The sequence below is a fragment of the Phascolarctos cinereus genome, unplaced genomic scaffold, assembly GCF_003287225.1.
Source record: "Phascolarctos cinereus isolate Bilbo 61053 unplaced genomic scaffold, phaCin_HiC Scaffold_726;HRSCAF=1367, whole genome shotgun sequence".
Classification (NCBI taxonomy): Eukaryota; Metazoa; Chordata; class Mammalia; order Diprotodontia; family Phascolarctidae; genus Phascolarctos; species Phascolarctos cinereus.
In genome coordinates this window covers 255,971,125-255,992,956 of record NW_027556098.1, presented here as the reverse complement: position 1 = coordinate 255,992,956, position 21,832 = coordinate 255,971,125, and the positions used below count along the sequence as shown (strand labels likewise).

General features: G+C 38.3%; 1 protein-coding gene across 4 annotated transcripts in view; it reads right to left on the bottom strand.

The window, feature by feature from the left end:
* The window catches only part of ATP8A2 (ATPase phospholipid transporting 8A2), a 756,382-nt gene that overhangs the window by 672,955 nt on the left and 61,595 nt on the right, over window positions 1-21,832 (bottom strand). Inside the window, exon 1 of one of the 4 annotated variants that reach the window (XM_078147076.1) lies at window positions 4,514-4,649. The exons of 1 other annotated variant lie outside the window; for it this stretch is intronic. In XM_078147076.1, coding sequence (XP_078003202.1) covers window positions 4,514-4,646 — 133 coding nt within the window. In that variant the 5' untranslated portion in view covers window positions 4,647-4,649. Of the gene's footprint in view, window positions 1-4,513; window positions 4,650-21,832 lie in introns of those variants that run through there. 2 more of the 4 variants (XM_078147075.1, XM_020997145.2) reach the window with 2 other exon arrangements.

The following is a 21,832-nucleotide window of genomic DNA, read 5'->3' as shown; positions in this document are numbered from 1 at the left end:
TGTTCTCAGGCCCTAGATTACATAAAAACATTTGTGATATAAAGATTACACTCTATAGCTGAATATTAGTTTTCTAAGCATATAAATGCCTAGGATACATATTTCAAAATAAAATTATTAGTGCAGGGGGTCCTAACCTTTTGTGTATCATGGATTCCTCTGGCAGTCTGGTGAAGCCTATGGATTCCTTCTCAGAAGAATGTTTTTTTTTTAATATGTAAAATGAAGTATATAGAATGAGAAAGGAAACCAATTCTATTGAAGTACAGTTATCCAAATATTTTTTCAAACCAAGTTAATACACTCCAGATTAAGAGCTTCTACATTAGGAGAAGGTCTCTAACATGGCAGTTAGATCCTCTTGGAGGGATTTATGGGGAGACTTGGTCAAGAATCACACAAGATGAAAAGATACAGATGGCTTTACAGCATGCACACTGATAATCTCACAGAACAAAAACTATCAAAGTACATGTGCTTTTTATAAGCCCAGTTTAAGACTACTAGATTCTTTATGCCTTAAGTTTAACAGATCTTTGATCTAAAAGCCTCTGCATAAGATACCACCACTCCTGTCCAAATGAATTTCTTCAATCAGTAAACTTCCAATATTTATTATTCCTGTGTAACTAACTGCCAATTCTCAGAAAAGTTGCTCTCCTCAGCATGTCTTCATGGAACTAATTTCAGGAGTGAGGAGACCTGGGTTCTAGGCCTTGTCCTGACATACTGTAAGTCACTTCTCTCTAGACTTCAGTTTCCTTGTCTGGAAAAGGAAGAGGCTGTTGGAGTAGGTGATCTGCAAGGTTCCTTTTGGCTATCCTAAAACTTTTGGGCCTATGGCAAGCCTGCACAACCTTGCCCTTGCAGCACACCAAAGGATTTTGAGGTGTTTTTCTCTACATTTTTCGGGAGCCACTGAAATCCTTTGGCATGCCTGTGGGGGCTGTAAATGCATAGGTCACAGGCTATGCAGGCCTGGTCTATTCGAACATTGACCAAGTTAAATTTGAGTTAAAAAATATTCAAGGATGAAATGTTTTAAACAGATCTTGGCACAAAGACACAAAAAAGACCAAAACAGAACAGTCAATAATATTAGCAAAGGTAATTTAACCGTATAACCTTAGAACTGGGCAGGTTCTCAGAAGTCATTTAGTCATCACACCATAAGAAATAATGGAAAATTATATTAGAGATGGATAGCATGAACTGCAGCAGAGGGAAATGAGCAGAACCAAGAGGATAATTTATACATGGGCAACATTGTAAAGAAAAATAACTTTTGAAGGATTTAAGAACTATAATCAAATCAATGACCAACCATATCTCCAGATAGAGAAGGGATAGAAACAAGGTTCAGACATATTGTTTGGACATGGCCACTACATGAATTCATTTGGCTTAAATGGCTTATTAGTTAAAAAGGTCCTTTTCCCCTCTCATGATTCATTGGAAAGAGTTTGGAGGAGTATGGTTAGCAAAAGTGATCCTCCCACTCCCTAGCCCCCTCCAAAAAAAGGGGGGAGCATTACAACTTTTAAAAATATATAGAAGGGGTTAAAAGGAAGCAGAGACAAGCAGAAGCAGTTCTGAAAGCAATGTGCTGAATGTATTAGATACTTTCATTTCAAACTGAAATGGAGATTCACACTTTTATATACAACCATCTTTTTGTGTTCTGTTTTGGCTTTTTTTTTGCTGTTTAAGTTTATATTTTTAAAATTTAATTTAAAAAGAAATTATTTAGTTCAACTCATTTGTCCCAAAGGACAAATTCTCTCTATAACATCCCTGATGAATCCGGCTTCTTTTCGAGTACTTGTAGTGACAAGGAACTATAGCCCAATCTGTTTTCAAACTGCTTTAAGTGTCCAGAAGTTGTTCCTTTTATTAAGCTAAACTGTGTTTCCTTTCATTTTTCTTATTAGTCCTAGTTCTGTTGTCTGCAGAGGTACAAAACAAGTAAAATCTTCTTTTCACATAACAGCTCTTCAAATATTAAAAGGCAATGTTTATATTCCAGTCTTTTTCCCCTCTCTCCCAAGACTTCTCTCCTCCAGGCTAACCATCTCTAGATCCTTTAACCAAGGCTCACACATAAGTAGAATACAACACACATGAAGGAGATGTTAATATGTACAGAAAAGTAAAGGCACAATTAGGCCTTAAGTATCAAGCGATAAATTTCAGTAAAAAGCAAAAGACTGAATTGAGGGCAAGCAAGATAGTGAAGGGAATCCCGATTATTTAATCAGCAAGCACTTACTAAGCACCTAGTATGTGCCAGGCACTGAGTTAAGTCCTAGGGAATATAGAGACAAAAATGAAATAGTCCCTACCCTTAAGGAGCTTATATTTTATTGAAGGAAACAATAAATGAGAGACAGGGAGATAGGTGGTATGTTAGATAGAGCTGTCAACCTGGAATAAGGAAGACCCGAGTTCAAATCCCAATTCAGACACCAACTGTGTGACCTTGGGCAAGTCAATTAATACTCGGTTGGCTTCAATTTCCTCATCTGTAAAATGGGGGCAATCATGGTACCTAAATCCCAGGGTTGTTGTGAGGATCAAATGAAATGATATTTGTTAAGCATTTAGCATAGTCAGTGCCTGGCACATAATAAACATTATGTAAATATTGGCTATTTATCATCATCATCATCATCGTTATTACTCCAATAGGGAACTCCCAGGTGAGGAAGTAACCTCTACCAGTATGGGTTGGCAACCTCTCTACAAATTATAATCTTGAGAGTGGCCTAAATCACAGAAAAGTTAACTGAGGTGACACAGCCAGTGTTCATCAGTCAGGACCTGAATCCAGATCTTCCTGTCTGTGACTTTGACTCTCTATCCATGAGTATACCATAGTGCCTCTTCATATTTGGTCCTAGGCGGAAAAGGGAAACATGAGAGTTTATCAAGCACGGTAGTGACATGACCAGAACTGTGCTTTTGTAAAAATCACTTTGGCAGTATGGAGAGAAAGGCTGCCATATCAATTGAAGGAAGTAGGGTCATTTGGCTTGGAGAAGAGAAGACTTAATGGAAACATAACAGTTATCATTAAATTATTTTAAGAGCTATCTTAAGGACAAGGGTTTAGAGTTGTTCCATTTGAGGCAGCTAGGTGGAACAGTAGATAGAGCCCTGGACCTAGAGTAAAGAAGAGCCTCAGACACTTATTACTTGTGTGACCCTGGGCAAAACAACTAACTTCTGTTTACTTCAGTTTCTTCATCTGTAAAATGGGGGGAAAATGGGGTTGTTGTAATGATCAAATGAGATAATAATTGTAAAGTGCTTAGCACAGTGCCTGGCACATTTGTTGTTCAGTTGTGCAGCTGAGTTAAATTCTTTGTGACCTTGTGAAGCATACTAATGCTATCCATTCTTGGCAAAGATACTGGAGTGGTTTACCATTTCTTCTCCAGTTAAGGAATAAGACAAAAACAGGTTAAGGGACTTGCCCAGGATCACGCATCTAGTACATATCTAAGGCTGGATTTGCGCTCCTTCCTGACTTCAAGTCCAGAGCTCTCTCCACTGAGCCACCTCGCTGCCCCCATTGCACAGTAGGCACATACAAGGGCTTGGGTTTTTTTTTTCCTTTTCCCCAAACAGATATTTATAAGGCTCTTAGCACAGTGCTTTGCACATAGTTAACATAATATAAATTTTACTAGTATTATTAACAACAGGCCTACCCACAAGTGGAATGGGATGCCTTTGGTTCCAATTCCTCCTCCTAGAAAAGTCCACAGGCAAAGGCTAGATAACCATTCATGAGATAAGCTGCAGAGCACATTCTAGTTCTGATATGGGTTTGTGATAACCTCCAAGGTCCCTTCCAACTCGAAAATTCTGCTTTCTACAAAATCATTTCCATGAAGAAAAAAAGGGCCCTTCCACCAAAAACAAGTAGTCATCACTATCAACCTTTTTTTGAGATATTTATGCCAGGGGGTCTCATTAGCTGGATCCTGAGCAGAACACAGCGCTTTAAACAGGGTGGGTGCTCTTCAAAGATGTTTTTTGTATTAAACTTAATTTGGAGGAAGGGGGGAATCCTCTTACATTTAGAGTAGGGGGTTCCATATCACATTTTGTTACATCTATGGATCGATTCTGCATGTCAAAAGGTTTTTTTGACACTGATACTGCCCAAGTCCATTCCAAGGGGTACCAGAGCACCCCATTCTAGCCCCTGTTCTGGCTGAGGTACCATCAAAGGCCAATCTTGACTAGGTCCCCAGAAGCCTGGGTCAGGCCCGGGATTGAGGGCCTGGCCTGACCACCAAGCTCCCACCCCCTGCCCAAGGCCAGCTCCCCAGGTCCCTGCCCGGGGCGCAGCCAAGGAGGCTGGGGTGCCGCCTTAGCCAAGGGTGCTGAGGGGATGTAGGGGGCACGTGGTCTGAAGCCCCAAGAGTGGGGGTAGGGTGCCCCGAGGTAAGAGGGGCAGGCAGCTAGCTACAGCACCCCCGGGGTTGTTCCCAAGGATACTCACTGACACAGGAGTCCTGGGAGCCCTCGCACTTGTTTTGTGGAGTGCCTGGATGTTCGCCCCATTTCAAAAAAGGCCTGGTTTGCCCGCAAAAACTGAACTTGTGCCCTAAGTGGAGCTCCTTGCACTGCTCCATCTTCCCAGCCTCCAGGCCCTGTGACCTCAGGATACGCTTCTCCCCACACACAGGCCTAGGGCAAAGGTCAAAGGTCCTACCCTGCCCTCCCCCAGGGCCGGCCCTTCGGCACTTTTTCCAGGTTGCCCCCTGGGGCTGGCTCTGGTAGCTGAGGCTCCTGAGATCCCAGGCCTGGCCCAAATGGGGGTGACCAGGCTTCAGAGCAGGGGTGAGTGGCCATGCCCCCTCTGGCACAGCCACCTGTCCTCCCCACTGGAGGTCACGACCAGAAGGGCCTGGGAGGTGAAGAGAGAGACAGACAGACACACACACACACACACACACACACACAGAGACAGACAGACACACACACACACACACACACACACACACACACACACACACACACACTTTTCAAAGGGGTTTTCCTGCAAGGCCTATGCCTATGGATTCCATGTGGCATGGCCATTTCTTCCTACCCTTCCTTGTTTTTTTTTTCCCCCCTTCGTACAAGAAGGTGGACAGAATTATAATTATAATCGCTATAATGGGGCGAGTGGGCTGAATTACTTGCTACAATAGTCAATAGCCTGTATTAAAGCAGCATCTATCCTTGAGCCAGAAGTCATTATGGGAGTTCTGACGTCAGAGAGGCTAAAAGGGGGCTATTTCCAGCCAGCTCCTTTCAGGCCTCAGGTCAACATGGGCCAGCCTACACTTAAAAATCAGGAATGGCTTTAGAGATCCTAAGGCTGCCCCTGGCTTGCAGGCCAAGACCACCACAAGCATTGGATGCTCCATACAGTCTTAAGAGGAAGTACAGAGATCACAGAATTGGAGCTTGAGTCCTGGTCCTGCCCTTTACTATGCCTGTGACCTTGAGCAGATTTCTTCCTCTGTGAACTGAGGAGGTTGGTATAAATTACCCCTAATATCCCTTCTAAATCTAGACCTATGCCAATGTGAAGACCCTCTGGGCAGGGTCACAAAGATGGATTCCTTGGGGTTTTTGAATTGTTTAGAGACGGCCCTAGAAATAGCCTTTTCTCTGTGGAGATCTAAAATCTAGAGAAGCCTGCTTAGGGTACTTTGGGGGGTCCTGAAACCAGCTGGCCAAAAGCAAAAAGGCCTCCAAGACATCAGAGTCTGAATGCGTAATCCTTGAGAGGCAGAATGGTGTGATAGAAAGAGCAAATTATTTAGAGCCAGAGGACCAGAGTTCAAATTCCACCTCTTACACTTTATTACACTAATACCTATGTGATCTTAGGCATTTCACTTGCCCACTCTTGGTCCCAGTTTCTTTGTTAAATGAGTGTTGTATTAGATATCCACTAATGTCCCTTGCAGCTCTAAATTTATGATTCTCTGAACCCATGGTTTGTACTTTACCATTTGATTTGTATACTGGGCTAGCTTCTTTGCAGTGACAGCATGGTTACAGATCCATCATTACTAAACATTTCCTGCTGATCCCCTAGTCCTAATGCAGACCAGGCTCCTAATGATGCCTACTAAAGCTCTACCCACACAAAAACTCAATTAGTCTAAAATTCTGAAAGGAAGACCAAAAATATTCAGCTCATATTCCACCAAGGAATAATTTACATTAAAAGCATGAAACCCATGGTTCTATTTGCATTTCAAAGAAAAAAAATTAATTGGGTTGGTTGTTTTTTAGTGCTTATATTATTCCTAGCAGAAACAAAACCTTTTATTGAAACTAGATCTCTGATAAAGTAAAGTTCACTAAGAAATAATTAGTAAACAGACATTCTGTCCATGAAAAACATACCTAAATTAACAAATGCTGGTCCTCTCTGTGTACCAAAGTTGCACTGCCCTCACAAATAAAATCAGATTTATCACAGTCATTAGACATATTATATTCTCATTTTTCATTCAACAGATATTTATTAAACAGCTAGTAGATACAAAATACTATATGATATAAAGGTAAATAAGTCAAGTCTGCCTTCATGGAGCTTATAATCTAGTGAATGAAATAAAACTATTAGAAATCTTTATTTCTGGTGCCTTGTACTAGAATCAAGAACTAAGTGTAGGCAGTACAAAGGTCAAGCAATAAGGCTATGGAATGTTTCAAAAATATGCAAATCTCTATATCAGCAACAGGATTTGCTAGCAATTTTACAAGGGAGTTCCTTTCTCTTTACCTTCATCCTTTATCATCCCTTGTGAGCCATGTCAATATGATTCGATGAAGTTTCATTAAGAGGATTGCAATGTCCATAATGAGGATGTGCCTACATACACTGGGCTCTGCACTGGTCAGATCACATCTATAGTATCACGTTCAATTCTGGGAATTAAATTTTAGGGAAGACGTTGACCAGCATCCAAAGCTATCTGAGACCATCTCATAGAGAAAGCTCATTGAAGGAACTGGGTTGTTTAGTCTGAAGGAGAGAATTGAGGAGTGGGAAAAGACATGTGGAATACAATAGCTGTATCTTCAAACATTTCAACAGGGATATAAGGAAGAAGGGCATAGCTCCCAAGGGAAACAAATCAAGAATAACTGGAGAAATTTGCAGTGAGGGAGATTTACATTTGGTTTGGTGGAAGGCGCTCCCAGCAATTAGAGTTAACCAAAAGCTGATTCATGGAAGATCTGATAGGGACTGGATATTCATTTATCTGGAATGCTGTAGACAGAACTGTTCAGATATACGTTAAATTAAATGGCTCCTTCCTATGACAAGATTCTGTAATTTCTTTTCTCCCCCTCCCTTGTGTTTTCTATCCAGTTTTATTATTACCAGCTAGATTGTGGTTAAAGATCCAAAATGTCAATCAATTTTGAAACATTATACAAATGAAATGGAGGAAAGTTATAAGACAATTTTCTTTGCTGAAACCCAGAGTCTGGAAAGCAATTTTTCCACTGACATAAACAAAAGATATGAGCCTCTAGGGAGAAAGGGGGGAAATACATGGCATGTAAACTTTGGGAAAAAAGACACACAAAGTAATAAAGAAGTTTCTAGTAAAACAGTACCCTAGGACAATCACAAAATTAGTTATTTTTACACTTAGTGCAACACCTTAAGTCACTAAAAAAGAAAAGCAGCTTTGCCTTCCAGTTCCACAGACTTCATTCAGTCATTCAGTTTCTCTCAAGCTCCCTTTCTTCTCAGTATTTTGAGGCATAGAAACATTCAGAAAAGGTTTGCATATCAAAAGGTGCTGCTTCTTGGCATTTCATGTAAAGGAAATTGGCTTTTAAACTGAACAGTGTGATCTGGGCTAAAGACAGGAGGAGATCCAGGCAAAAGACAGAGGCAAAATGCCAATTCCAAACACAGAAAGAGATGAACAACGATTAAGCAGTTTATTAAACAACTGCACATGAGGTTATAGAGGAACATTTATGGACTTTGCTGAGCTTTCCAGTGACTGACTCTTTAAATAACTTATACCAAACCAGTTTCTTGATTTTTTGAAGGCTATGCAGAACATTAATACACCCTTTCAGTGTTTGGGAAAAATGAGAATGATCAATATGCAGATGAACCAATACCCAAATTTGGAGTCAGAACACCTAAGCTATAATTTTGGCTTTGCTACTGACCACGTCATTTTGAGTATGTCAGAGGTAGCCAGGTGGTGCATTATATAGAAGAGGTACGTGGAGTCACGAAGACCCAAGTTCAAATCCAGTCTCAGATGTGTATTAGCTGTGTAAGGGAAAGGAGAGGCAAAGGTAAGGAACAAGCAGATATTAAGCATCTATTACGTGAAATGCTTTACAAATATTATCTCATCTGATCCTCATAACAGTCCTATAAGGTGGGTGCTGTTATTATCCCCATCCTACAGTTGAAGAAACTGAGGCAGATTGTAGTTAAGTGACTTGTCTAGGTTCATGCAGCTAGTAAATGTCTGAGGCCAGATTTGAACTTAGCTCTTCCCGATTTCAGGCCCAGTGCTCTATCCACTGTGTAACACTGGACAAGACAGTTAATTTGTCAACCTCAGTTTCCTTACTTATATAATGGGGATAATGATAGCATCCACTTCCCAGGGTTGCTGTGAGAATCGAGATTGTATTTGTAAATTGTTTCACAAACCTTAAAGTGCTGAATAAAATTCCAGCTATGGTGGTGGTAATAATGTCACTCCTCCAAGCTCTTTGTTTCTACATCTGTAAAATGGGGATAACAGTACTACCAACCTCACAGGCCTATTGTGGCTAAAGTGAGTTTTATATTTAAAAGCATAAATGTGAATAATGTGAAGTCTGGGCTGGAGCCATGAGAGCTTTAACAGTTTCTTTGGAAAAGCTTCAAAGATTTTAACAAGATAAAAAGATATGGGGGCATCTAGGTGGCACAGAGGATAGAGCACCAGCCTTGCAGGCAGGAGGACCAGAGTTCAAATTCAGCCTCAGACACATAACACTTACTAGCTGTGTGACTCTGGGCAAGTCATTTAACCTCAATTATCTTGCCAAAAAACAAAAAGAAAAAGAAACCTTTTACCTATGGGCACTACCAGAGTTTTAAAACTTTTTGTCATAGCCATCAGGATGAAACATATGAATCTCTTATCAAAATAAGTGTTTTAAATGGATAAAATACATAGGATTACAAAGGAAACCCATCATATTGAAATATTTATCAAAATACCTTTTTTTTTTAAATTCACAGACCCTACCTTAAATACCCACGGTAAAGCAAACACTTTCGGAATTATTCCCTCTGTGCATTTACTGAATGGTTGTTTCCCGAGATTAATTTCTACCTGTTCCACTTAATTACTGTTGTATGAAATTATTATATTTTCAATACTTATAGGATCATAGATTTAAAACTGTTAGGGGATCTTCAAGGCCATCAAGTCCAGTTCCTCCCAATTTTTAAAATTAGGGAACTGAGTCACAGAGAAATTAAGTTAACTGAACAAAATAATCTACATAGTGAGTGTCTAAGATATGATTTGTACTCAGGTCTTCGTAATTCCAAATCCAGTCCTCTGTCCATTACTCCAAGCTGCTATACTCAAGCAGATACATACAACTACAAAGGCTCAAGGAGTAGTTACTCCTAAAGTTTTTGTGTCACCTGAACACGGGTGGGTTTAGAAATTAAAACAGAATAAAAACATTTTAAGTGATGGCAAGGTTGGGATAGTAGCTTAAAATTCAAAGGAAGCCTGGAATTAAAGAGAACAAGGGTCAACTGGGAAGAGTTACTCAACATGAGAGTGGAAGGTGAATGAATGACCGGCAAGCACTTCAGTGACATGTTAAGTATCCTATCCCTTGTGGATTATCAGTAGTGTACAATATTTAGAATCAAAAAAGCTAAATGAAAAACATTCCGTTTTAGAAATGCCCAAATCAATAAAAAATTAATCTTTCTTTTGAAAAAGGTGGTTATTAAGAATCTACAGTAAAGTATTATAGCATCATAGATTTAGAGCTGGAGGGGACTTTAGAGGCCATTGAATACAATTCCCTCATTTTATAGACGAGGAAACTGAGACAGAGGTTAAGTGACTTGCTTGCCCAAGGTCACAGAGCTGGTATGTAAGGCAGGATTTGAAACAAGACATTGCTAAATCAAGTCCAGAGTCCTATCGGGTTAAATTGTGCAGTGGATAAAGTGTGGGAAGAGATGAATTCAAACTCAGCTTCAGACACTTACTAGCTGTGTGACCTTAGGCAAGTCATTTAATTTCTCCCTTCCTCAGTTTCCTCATCTATAAAATGGGGATAATAATAGCACCTACTACCCAGGTTTGTTGTGAGGATCAAATGAGATAATACTTATAAAGCATTTAGCACAGTAAATACTTATTCCATTCTCTTTCCTCTATGTCAAGCATATTTTTCAGCTAAGGGAATAAGGTGTTTCTCTGTCTCCGTCTCATCAGATCATAACATGTGTATGATTATTTAGATAAGTCCAAGGGTATTGCTTGAGGTTAAAGGATATGTGACTTGTCCAAGGCAACAGTGTCACATTGAGGATCTTCTTGTCTCTAAACACACAGACACAACACAGAACTATCCACTATTCTACACTGTCTCTGCTAATAACCACAGAGTAAGAGATAGGTCTAAGAATTGCACAGGAGACACAAAGGAGGTTAAGTTGTGATACATCATGAGAGGGAGTTTCATCATCAACAATATCACAAATCCCATTGGGACATCGAAATTCTAACTTGGACAAAATGTAAGCACAGCATTCTTTTTGCTTCCTTGTTATTCAAAATTGTGTGTGGAAATTTGATGGTCCATTTCCAAAAGGACAAAAGTAATTAAGGTCTCTACAAATTGACAAGTTTTCTACCAGAAGACAGGCCCTCAAGACCAAAAACTGATCTGGATTAAACAATGAGTCTTTTGTTTTAAAACACTTACACTTAACACATTTGTCTATTCTTAAAGCTTATGCTACTGGTTACAATGCTGTTGATGTAGGTGTAACACACCCTCAGTTTTAATAAAGGGAAGCTATGTTGTCAAGAAGATTCCATGGTAACCACAACTGGGTTTGCAACCTATAAGCTAAGATTCTTCAGTCATAATGTTTTTAAATCTTTAAGTAGAGTCCAGTCTAATATGTAGAAGAGCTATCAAATATCACATGTGCCCTAAAGGGCAGAGCTACAAGTCAAAATGCTTTTAAAATAAGTTTTGTTATGGTCTAAGGGTCAGAGATGCATGCCAAAATATGCTATTACTGGGATAAATAATATATGGGGTTTTTAAATAATACTTTGTCATATATTTATTTAGTCTTTAAGATTTTATTTGTTCTCTTAACAATTCATGTCTGTTCCTTTTTTAAAAGCTCTGTTTAATATAGTAGTTGATAAGTAACCCAGGAAAGGAACATGGATGGCGCCATGATCTTTTCTGAGAACTAAAAACCAAAAACACTTGCCTTTGCCTTCTTCAATCATTCACCACCATTGAGTATATGGTGGAAGTCAAATGACTGCAAAAGTATTAAACTGGGCATCAAAAATTTGAGTTCGTGTCTACCATTTGCTAGCTTATAACCCCAAGCAAGTCAGTCTCTCTGGACCTTCATTTCCCTTTCTGAAAAATGAAGGGGTTGGATTGACTGGTCTCTATCGTTCTTTCAGATCTTAACTTTCTATGATTCTGTGGATAGAATTGAAAAGAATAAAAGGAAAGAAAAAGGAGAGACACTGGCTATTGGGATTGAGGAAAACTTTAGGCAGATCTAGCACTTGCTAACTGCCCCATGGGCCAACCCAATAAAGAACTGTCCCCATAATATTGATTGCTGTCATGTTAAGCCAAAGGAGCATGACTTAAAGATGGTGGCTTATTGATGATTATATATTTCCTTGGTTCTGCTCTTTATTTCCTTTAAGTTCCAACTAAAATCCTACCTTCTACAGGAAGCCTTCCTCAACCTCTCTTAATTCTAGTGCCTTCCCTCTTTTAATTGTTTTACTATTTATCCTGTATGTTCCCTGTTTGTACATATTTGCTTGCTTGCTGTGTCTCCCAATAGATTATGAGCTCCTTAAGGGAGCTTTTTTTGCTTCTTTTGGTATCCTTAATGCTTAGAACACAATGCCTGGCACATCATAGGCATATAATAAACGTTTGCCCGACACTATTCATAGGCATTATGTGATATATTTAAATTTAAAATTAAATTTTAAATCTGATATATTTAAAGATTCCACTACATATCCTAAAAGGAAATACAGGCAGAAAATAGTCAACTAGCATTTATACCTAACAACATTTAGCTAATAATACAGTGCTCTAGTTAAGACCAAAGAACAACCTAACTCCAAAGTGAAAAATGATTTAAGTTAGAATGTCTTATTTAGCAAAGTAACATTAAATGGGGTGTATTCTCTATTAACTGGTTTCACTTCACTTTTTTCATAGGAAGGCAATATAGAAAAGATTGTATGTTTTGAAATAACTGATGTCAAAACAAAATTTATTAATAAAAATATGTTGAACATATAGCTGAAGCTATGCTCTTTATGAGGCAGCTAAGTGGCACAGTGGATAGAGTTATCAGGCCTGCAGTCAGGAAGACCAGACTTCAAATCCAGCCTCGGACTCTTACTAGCTGTGTGACTTAACCCTGTTTGCCTCAGTTGTCTCATCTATAAAATGAGCTGGAGAAGGAAATGGAAAACCCTCCAGTATCTTTGCCAAGAAAACTTTCCCAAAAAAGACACAACTGAACAACAAAATGCTTTTTATACCCTTATACCCCTTACCAAATGGACAAGCATTTGCTAAGTGTCTGCTTTGCACAAGGCATACCAGGCATGAGGAATACAAAGACAAATTGTAGTCCCTGTCCTTAAAGGGCTTGCATTCTACTGTATGTAAGTAACATATGTTAAATCCCTTTATAAAGGCTATTACCACAACCATCTCTGTGTAGGGATATGACAGTTTCATAATATCTGTGTTCATAAAACATCATGTAAAATGTTTCTGTAATTTGAATCTCTTTCAATATACAACAAGGCCAAATAGAAATTAATCCTTTTTTAAAAACAGCCTCCTGCTTTGCTTGCTTACTCTTGCTCCTCATAGATCAACTTTGTGTAAATAAAGTACATTTTGAATAACAGAATCCCAAACCCAAGCTGACGGCATATATCAATAAATATTAGAAATAACCTCTAGGATAAATGCTAGTTTTTAGGTAAACTTTTTTTTAAGTAAAAAAAGTTTGCTTTCTCTCTCTTTTTTCGTTTCTTCTTTCTCATGGTTTGTCCCATTGGTTCTAATTCTTTATAACACATCTAATGTGAAAATAGGTTAATATGAATATATATGTTGAGCCTATATCAATTTACAAGCCATCTTGGGGTGGGGAAGGGGAGAGATGGGGAGAAAATTTGGAACTCAAAATCTTATGGAACTGGATGTTGAAAACTAAAAATAAATAATTTTTAAAAAAATTTTAAGAAGTAGAAAACAATTAGCAAGCTTAAGTCATAGTTTTTAAAAGAAATTTTGCAAAAACCCATCTTTTCCAAAGCTTCAAAAGGTTTAGAAAGATATCGAAGCTACTTAGAGACTTCGTTCTCCCCTAAACAAGAAGATTCTAAAGAATCCAGCCATTTAAAGACCAAACTTCTTAGCAGACTGAAATTTCTTATTTTTATTGAATTCAGGTCCATTTCTGCCTAAACTATTTTACCCTCTTCTTAGATGAACTATTATATTCACTAAACCCATTGAAAACTTGGTTGTTTAAACTCCATAAGTCAAACATTCAACGATTCTTTTAATTACTTTCATTAATTATTGCAACTCATATTTTACACTAGTGTAATCTGGACTACACTAGCATCTTCCCGTCTGAAAGCACTGTAAACTGTAAAATGTGTGTAAGGCCAAGTCAGCGTTACCAAGGACAAAAGGAGAGAGGAAAGCGGTGGGCATCTCTGTAGACACCTTTCTATGTTATAGAGCTGCAGGATTGTGGGAAACATTCATTTACTTGTCCCAATAAGAAATTTCATAAGAATGCAACTAAGAAGTCATACCATTCTTCAAAAAACACTCACCTTTTTCCTCTGGTCATAACCACCAACCTGTCTCCACCCCCAATTTCGTGTACTGCAGCTTTACGGCTTTTCCTCTTTATCTTGGCAACTTGACTGTCATTTGGCCTCAGGTATCCTGTTTTTTCGATCTCAATGAATGTCCTTCCTGCCAATATCCCCTCCCCAACAGTAAATGAATTCTGAAATTGGGTATGCCTGAAAGGTGAGAAATATAGTAACCCACCTGGACCCCTTATGAAATTAAGATTCTTCAGAGCTGATTGAAAAACAGTGATTAAGTGGCTTGAGGATCTTCTATTTTCACTTTATCTACATGAATGGTTACAGGCGAACATACATTTTGAGGCTAAAAAAAGTAAAAAAAACCCACCATAAAATAAATTTAAACCAATGATATGAACCCACTCCCACCTCCAATAAAGCACAATAGCAACCTCCTTCTAATTATACTAGCAATTGGCAACTAATGGGAGTCCTGGCAAGTAGTCATTTAAAAGATCCTGGCCTGATTCAATAGGCCTGCAGCACTCTTTGGGATAAACTAACTATGACAGCTGGAGAAAATGTCTATTATGCACACCCAGCTTTCAATTACTTTAAATCTTTTATTTTCAGAACTGGCAAAGGGATCTCCTCTCAATGGGAAGTTTAGACTTTTCAATATCTCATCTTGCTTCATCTTGTCCTAATGCATCGTAATAAGTGCTATTTGGACTTTTTGGTTGTTGTTGTTTTTATCCTATTTAGTCGAGTACAAAAGCTCATAGAAAAGTCTCTATACTTTCAATATCCAAACCCAAATCCCCCTTCCTGTTAGGAATTTAAATGCTTAAGAGAATAATCTTTCCAAAAGTTATAAGGATGTTAAAAATGGAAGCATAGATGCAATTCTAAAGTGAAAATGTCAGACTAGTCTAGACTCTGCTGCAAAAAAAGCTGAAAAATAATAAAGTTTTAAAGATACTACCACCATGACTTAAAAGAGAAAAAGATGAAATTTTTTATACTGAGGATCTTCAGCAAGCAAAAGAAGACAGTGAGTGGAGGCTATACTAAGAAACTAGAATTTTCTCAAGCACCTAAATATTTCTGTCATTTCCTAGAGAATAGTAAAGAAAAATAAGCCAATAATTTCTTTAGGAGACAGAAGCAAAACTTTATCCTATATCAATTTAATGGGAGAAAATGCTAATAGAAAAGGATTGTTAATAACTCACAAAATCCATTTGTATTGTGATTTGATGCAAAAACAAAATGAAAAAACTATGTTACTTTATTATTATATTATATTATGACCAAGTGGTAAATTTTACCTTTTTCTACTACACGGATGGATACCACAAGGTTACTCTTGAATATCTAGATAAATAGATTCTTTTGTTTTTCTATACAACACAAAACAGAGAATTGAGGCAATTGTCCAGATAGCTCTCTCCCTTCCACACACACTTATGGCACCCCAAGTTTCCTTTGCTTCAACTACCCATATATATGTCCTTGGCTTTGGAATTCAGTTTGGCCACATTACTGGGCCAGGACAATTCTAGTCCAATTCTCTATCAGAAACCAAAAAGACAGGAGCCACAGAGCCACTCATTGTTACCAGAGAATTACAAAAACTTTGTCCTTGAACACATCTTAGATGTCAGCTAACCCAGTGGTACTCAAACACTTTTTGGACTCAAGAATCTGCAACACTCTTAGAAATAATTGAGGACCTCACTGTCTCTCCCCCTGCCCCAATTTCCCTCTCCTGGCAGTGCTTTTATTGTGGGCATATTTATTGGAATATTGAAACTAAATATTAGAAATTAAAATATCTTAATATTGTTATAAAAATTGTTTTGACCTCATAGAACCCCTAAAAAGTCTAGTAGAATCCCTCAGAGTTCCCAGACCATACTTTGAGAACCACTGACCTTAGCTTAACATCCTTGTTTTAGAAATAGGGAAACCAACACCCTTGAAGAAGATATAATTTGTTCACAGTCACATCCCATACCTTCCACATTATGTCACATTATGTCACACAACAAGCATAAGAAGCAAATATCATGTATGTTATTATCCTCAATTTACAGATAAGGATACCAATGCTCAGAGACCTAAAGCAATTGTTCAAAATCACATAGGTAGTAAATTTCTAAGCTGGGACTCAAACCCAATTCTTCAGAAGGCAAGCATGGGACTCTTACCATATCATGTTGCCACTCTCAGTATGATTTGTCTACCAAGCTAAAAAAAAAAAAAGAAAAAAGCTGTACTCTTTATGTTATGTACCTGTATATGATTAATACCTTTATGAATCTTCACTCAAGTAGTAAAGCCATTTCTGTTGTATTAAAGACTAATATCCATGACAATACTGAGAAAGATCATGAGAGAGAAGAGAGTGGGCTGAGTTCCTAGAACTGGAGCTCCAGGAAAGAATGCCCAAGTCTTGGCCTTTAGTCACAGAGTGGTGAGACAAGATAATAACTGTTACAAGTCTGAATTCTCATGAAGATAAGAATATGATGGACTGGTTATCCACCCTCCAAAGAATTCCTCTCACCTAACCCTAAATTTATATTTTAAAATTCAAGTCTTTGAGTTAACATGGAGTCCAATTTCTAACCCATCTTCTGATTCCCATATCATGCCTGTAGGATCATAATGTACAATTACAAATGCTTTTCTTTCTTCTGTAGTTTGTTATTTTTTGGCTCGATTAAGTTATGTCACTTCATTTATGCTGACAGTAATAACAGGAAAACAAAATATCCACAAAAATGCAAAATTACCAATAACAAAGGTACTTCCTGTGTCTTCTGTGGGGATAAAAGGGAGAGGGAAATGATAAAAGGAACCATTTGGACAACAGTCATAAATATTAACAACAGTAATGTCATTCTAGCTAGATTACTTCAAGAGGTCTGTAGCCATCAGGGCTATTTATGCTTCTCCTTATGTATCATATTAACCAAATAATATCAGAAATAGTGCAAAGCAAATGTTTCCAAGTTGATTTAAATTCTGGGTTTGTTCAGGGTTCCTTTTTTGGCATGTTCATTTTTTGTTGCTGTTTTCTTAAGATAAATTCTAAGTTTTCTGTAAAGAATATAAACACTTAATATAACAAAGGCTGTCCAGAATCAATGATGGACTGTCTATGCTTACTGTCTGATGGATCCATCCTACAGAAAAGCAAGGGCCTACCTTTTGACCCTGGCGCCAGGACTGAAACTGGAGTCTCCCAAGAGGCTTACACAAAAAAAATTTCTCTCTGATCAGAAGTTTTATGAAGTAAATGGAAAATAAATGCTAGTGTATATGAGGTAGGTGAAATTGAAAAACAAAACAGAACCGGGGGCTGGGAGGGTACCATATGGGCATTTCCAATGTTCTTGCTCAGCACAAATGCTGCAATCATGGGTGTTTGGTGTTTCACTGAAATTCCTGCTGATTCCAGCGTGGGTCTCAGAAAACACCAATCAAGTCCAACACATTCACAGACAAATACATAAAAAAATGATCACACTATTCTCTTAAGGAAGCATCAAGTCTAGGTGAGAAAAGCCACGGTTGCCATGGTTATGCTTAGTCAATAGTAGATTCTGAGCTTTTTCAGAGACCAGGTGTGACCATTCTGCAGAGGGATCTGCTTCCCCTTTTGTTTCTTTTAAAAAAAAAAGTATTTATTTATACATGCATTTGTAATCTGTCCTTTCCACTACCCCATCCATTAAAAAATAACAAAAATAAATCAAAAATATAGCACTTACATAAACATGCATTGGCCATGCCCCCAAATGTAAGCCTCTCCATTTTCAGTTCATTACCTCTCTAGCAAGAGATAAATGGTCTGCTTCATCTTCAGTTCACTGGACTCATGGCTTATCATTGCATTGGTCAGAGTCCTAAAGCTTCTCAAAGTTGTTTTTCTTTATTACGTTGTGTGTTTCTACACAGTCCAATAATGAAAAGTAGGGGAGGCCTGCTGGTAAATAAATTGTTCATGCAGCATCTGTTCCCCATGACCCTCCTTCTTCGGGAGCTGGTACAAAAACTAAGGAACAGATGACGTGACACTTGTGAGAAGCCAAAGGAAGATGAAAGAAACACTACATAAACACTAACCACTAGGCCATGACACCATTTCCTGGGTGACTTTAAAAGAGCAATTCCAAACTACTGCCATGAAGTGAATCAGGCTGCAATGCACTGGTTAGAGCAGGAACTATGGAACCTGACGGCTTTGCAGCAAGAGAAAAGTGTTCAGTAAGATTATTACTGTACAAGAAAATCTCCACTAACTCAAACTCAGCTAGTCAAACTGGCCTGGAAGGCATTCAACTCTTATGAGACAGAGGCAAATGATAAATAAGCGAATTAGAGGCAGTGTAGGTTAATAGAAAGAAGCGTGGAACAAGGGTCACGACACCAGGGGTCTAGGTATACTACACACTGTGTGATACTGGGTAAGTCACTTCCCCCATTGCAGGGCTTCAATTTCCTCATCTGTAAAATGAGGGTGGCCAGTTCTTATGTTCTCTGACTCTAATTTTAAGAACTTAATAAAAAAAAAACAGTGTAGTGGGAAGAGCTCTGGTTTAGCAGGAGAACACTGTACACAGCAGCGGCTACAAGGTGCGATGGATGACTAACTTGGATAGACTCATCTCTTCTTAGCAATACAAGGATCCAAGACGACTCCAAAGGACTCATGATGGAAAACGCTGTCCACATCCAGAAAAAGAAGTATGGAGTCTGCATGCAGATCAAAACATATTACTTTCTCTCTCTCTCTCTCTCTCTCTCTGGTTTCTTCTTTCTCGTGGTTTCTCCTATTGGTTTTAATTCTTCTTTACAACATGACTAATGTGAAAATACATTCAATATGGGGAAGCCAGGTGGCACAGTGGATAGAGCACCGGCCATGGATTCAGGAGGATCTGAGTTCAAATCCAGTCTCAGACACATAACACTTACTAGCTGTGTGACCCTGGGCAAGTCACTTAACCCCATTGCCTAACCAAAAAAAAAAAAAAGAAAAGAAAAGAAAATACATTCAATATGAATGTATACATAGAGCTTATATAAGTTGCATGCCATCTTGGGGTGGGGAAGGGGAGAGATGAGGAGAAAATTTGGAACTCAAAATCTTATGGAAGTGAATGTTGAAAACTAAAAATAATTTTTTTTTTTTAAAAAAAGGAGCTCTGGTTCAGGAGTCAGAGGACATGGGTTGTTCAAAGCCCTGCTCTGCTACTTCCTGGCTATATGACCTCAGGTGAATCACAACCTCTCAGGCCTCAGTTTCTTCATCAGCAAAATTAATGGTTTGGACTAAATAGTTTTTGAGGTCCTATCCAGCTCTTAAATTATCATCATATGACCTGAGATTAAATCCTACCTTATATGACCTTGGACAAGTGCCAAGTATTGCCTTGGTATCCATGAAATAATAAAAGACCCAGAGGGAAGGCTTCTGGCACATTGATTAATCCTCTCTGGAGGATTTATAGAAAGACATGAACAAGATTTGCACAAGCTATAAAGGCACAAATATATTGCTAGCTGCATTGCTGGAGGATGATGGAAACAATTGAACTTTACAGTTCTTACTAAGGCAGGAAAGTTTTACTGACATATACATAGAAAGTAAATGTTAGTATAGATGAGCCATGAAATTGAAAACAAGATGAGAAGGTTGGGAGGGTGCCATTTGGGCATTGCCAATGTTCAAGTTTAGCACTGATGCTACTTTTAAAAAAACTAATTTTCAACAAGATCTGAAACTAAAGAATCTTCTATTTGACCCATAAATTTAAAAAAAAAGTTTAAAAAAACCTACAGTACTAGATTCCTTAAGAATAGTGAATAATTGAGGCTTCACTATAAATAATCTTTTTTACATCAACTTGAAGGAATTCTACACACCGAAGAATCATTAGACAAAAAGCCAGGAAAATCCTGATGATGTTATGAAGTTGGTCTAGAAAGGAAAGTTTTACCAAAGTGAGTGAATGGGCTGCTATCATTTCAGAGAATTCAACTGAAAGAGAGGTTAAGACCTGGCTTTTTCTGATAATTGCCTGGATTCTCCTTTATTCTTTGGTATTACATAACAGGGCAAAAAGTAAAGCGTACATGTTCAATAATGAAAGCAACTTTAAGAAGGTGTAAAGATGACTTCCATTCTGTAAGACAACCAAACATTTTAAAATGAATAACCCTTGGACTGCTCCTAGGGCCATCAGGGGCTATAGGTATTATAGCAAATATGTCACAATCACAACCTAAAAACTATTTCAGATCCCTCATAGATAGTATAAAGGGCTTAAAGTATGTTACTGAATCATACAATTTTAGAGTTAGAAGAGATGTTAGGGCAGAGGATTCTGGGAAGATGGCAGAGTGGGTCAGAAAACTTTCAACTCCAAATCTCTTCCACAAATAAAGGCAGAACATCGCCTCAGAAATGAACCCAGGGTAAAGCAGTTGTCTTCCTAAAACAATTTAAGAAAGACCTGATCTGGATGGGTGGAGGTTTGGCCTGAGTGAAGTGCAAACACTGCCAGGCATACTTTGCAGAATAATCAAACGAGCCCCAGGGACAGACAGGTTGGGAGGTAGTTTCAGGCTAGGAAACTTGCATCTCTCAAACAGTGTGGCTGAGTAGGAAAAGAGGAGGGATGCCAAGCACAGCTGTGCTGACCAGATATTTCCTGGGCTGTGGCTGCAGGAAGAAGGAGCTAGCACACACTGGGTGAGTGCAGTAGTGAGGGGCAGGGACCCTCTGACTCTGGCCACTTCGGACAGAGAGGACAGCTATAGTTTGTGCCCACCGGGGGACCACAAGGAGCAAGATTATTTGTGGGAGTGTGGCTGGGGGTCCTAGCTGTGGCCTAGGAGTGGAGACAAGAGCTCAAGGTTGGGCCCCATGACAGATCTCAGCAAATAACAGTAAAAAAAACCTGAGGCTTGGAACATCATTCCCCTTATCTTGAAACTATAACTTGATTAGACTAATAGCTGCTAAAAACAAAATAAAACAAAAAATAAATAAATAAAAATAAGTAAGCAAAGGAGAAAGACCCAAACATAGATAGTTACTATGAGGATAGAGAAGATCTGGGCTCTTATTCAGAGGAGGATAACGGAGCTAAAAAAGCCACTCTTTTTTCAATGAGAAACATCAAATAGTCCCAAGCACAAAAACAGTTCTTGGAAGAATTTTAAAAGGACTTTAAAAATCAAATAGGAGAGATCAAGGAAAGATTAGAAAAAAAATAAGAGCAATCCAAGAAAATCAAGAAAATTATGAAAAGAAAGTCAACCAACTAGAAATAGAGAATCAAAACTTAAGGAAGAAAACAATTCCTTGAAAACTAGAATTGGGCAAGGAGAAGCTAATGACATTTTAAAATGCCAAAAAATCATAAAACAAATTAAAAAGAATGAAAAAAATAGAAGAGAAAGTAAAACATCTCATCAGAAAAGCAACTGATCTGGAGAACAGATCAAAGAGAAGTAACGTAAGAATAGTCAGAGTACCTGAAAATTACAATAAAAAAAAAGAACCTTGATCCAATATTACAAGAAATTATCAAGGAAAATTGCCCTGAAGTTCTACAAGAAGAAGGCAAAGTAGAAAATAG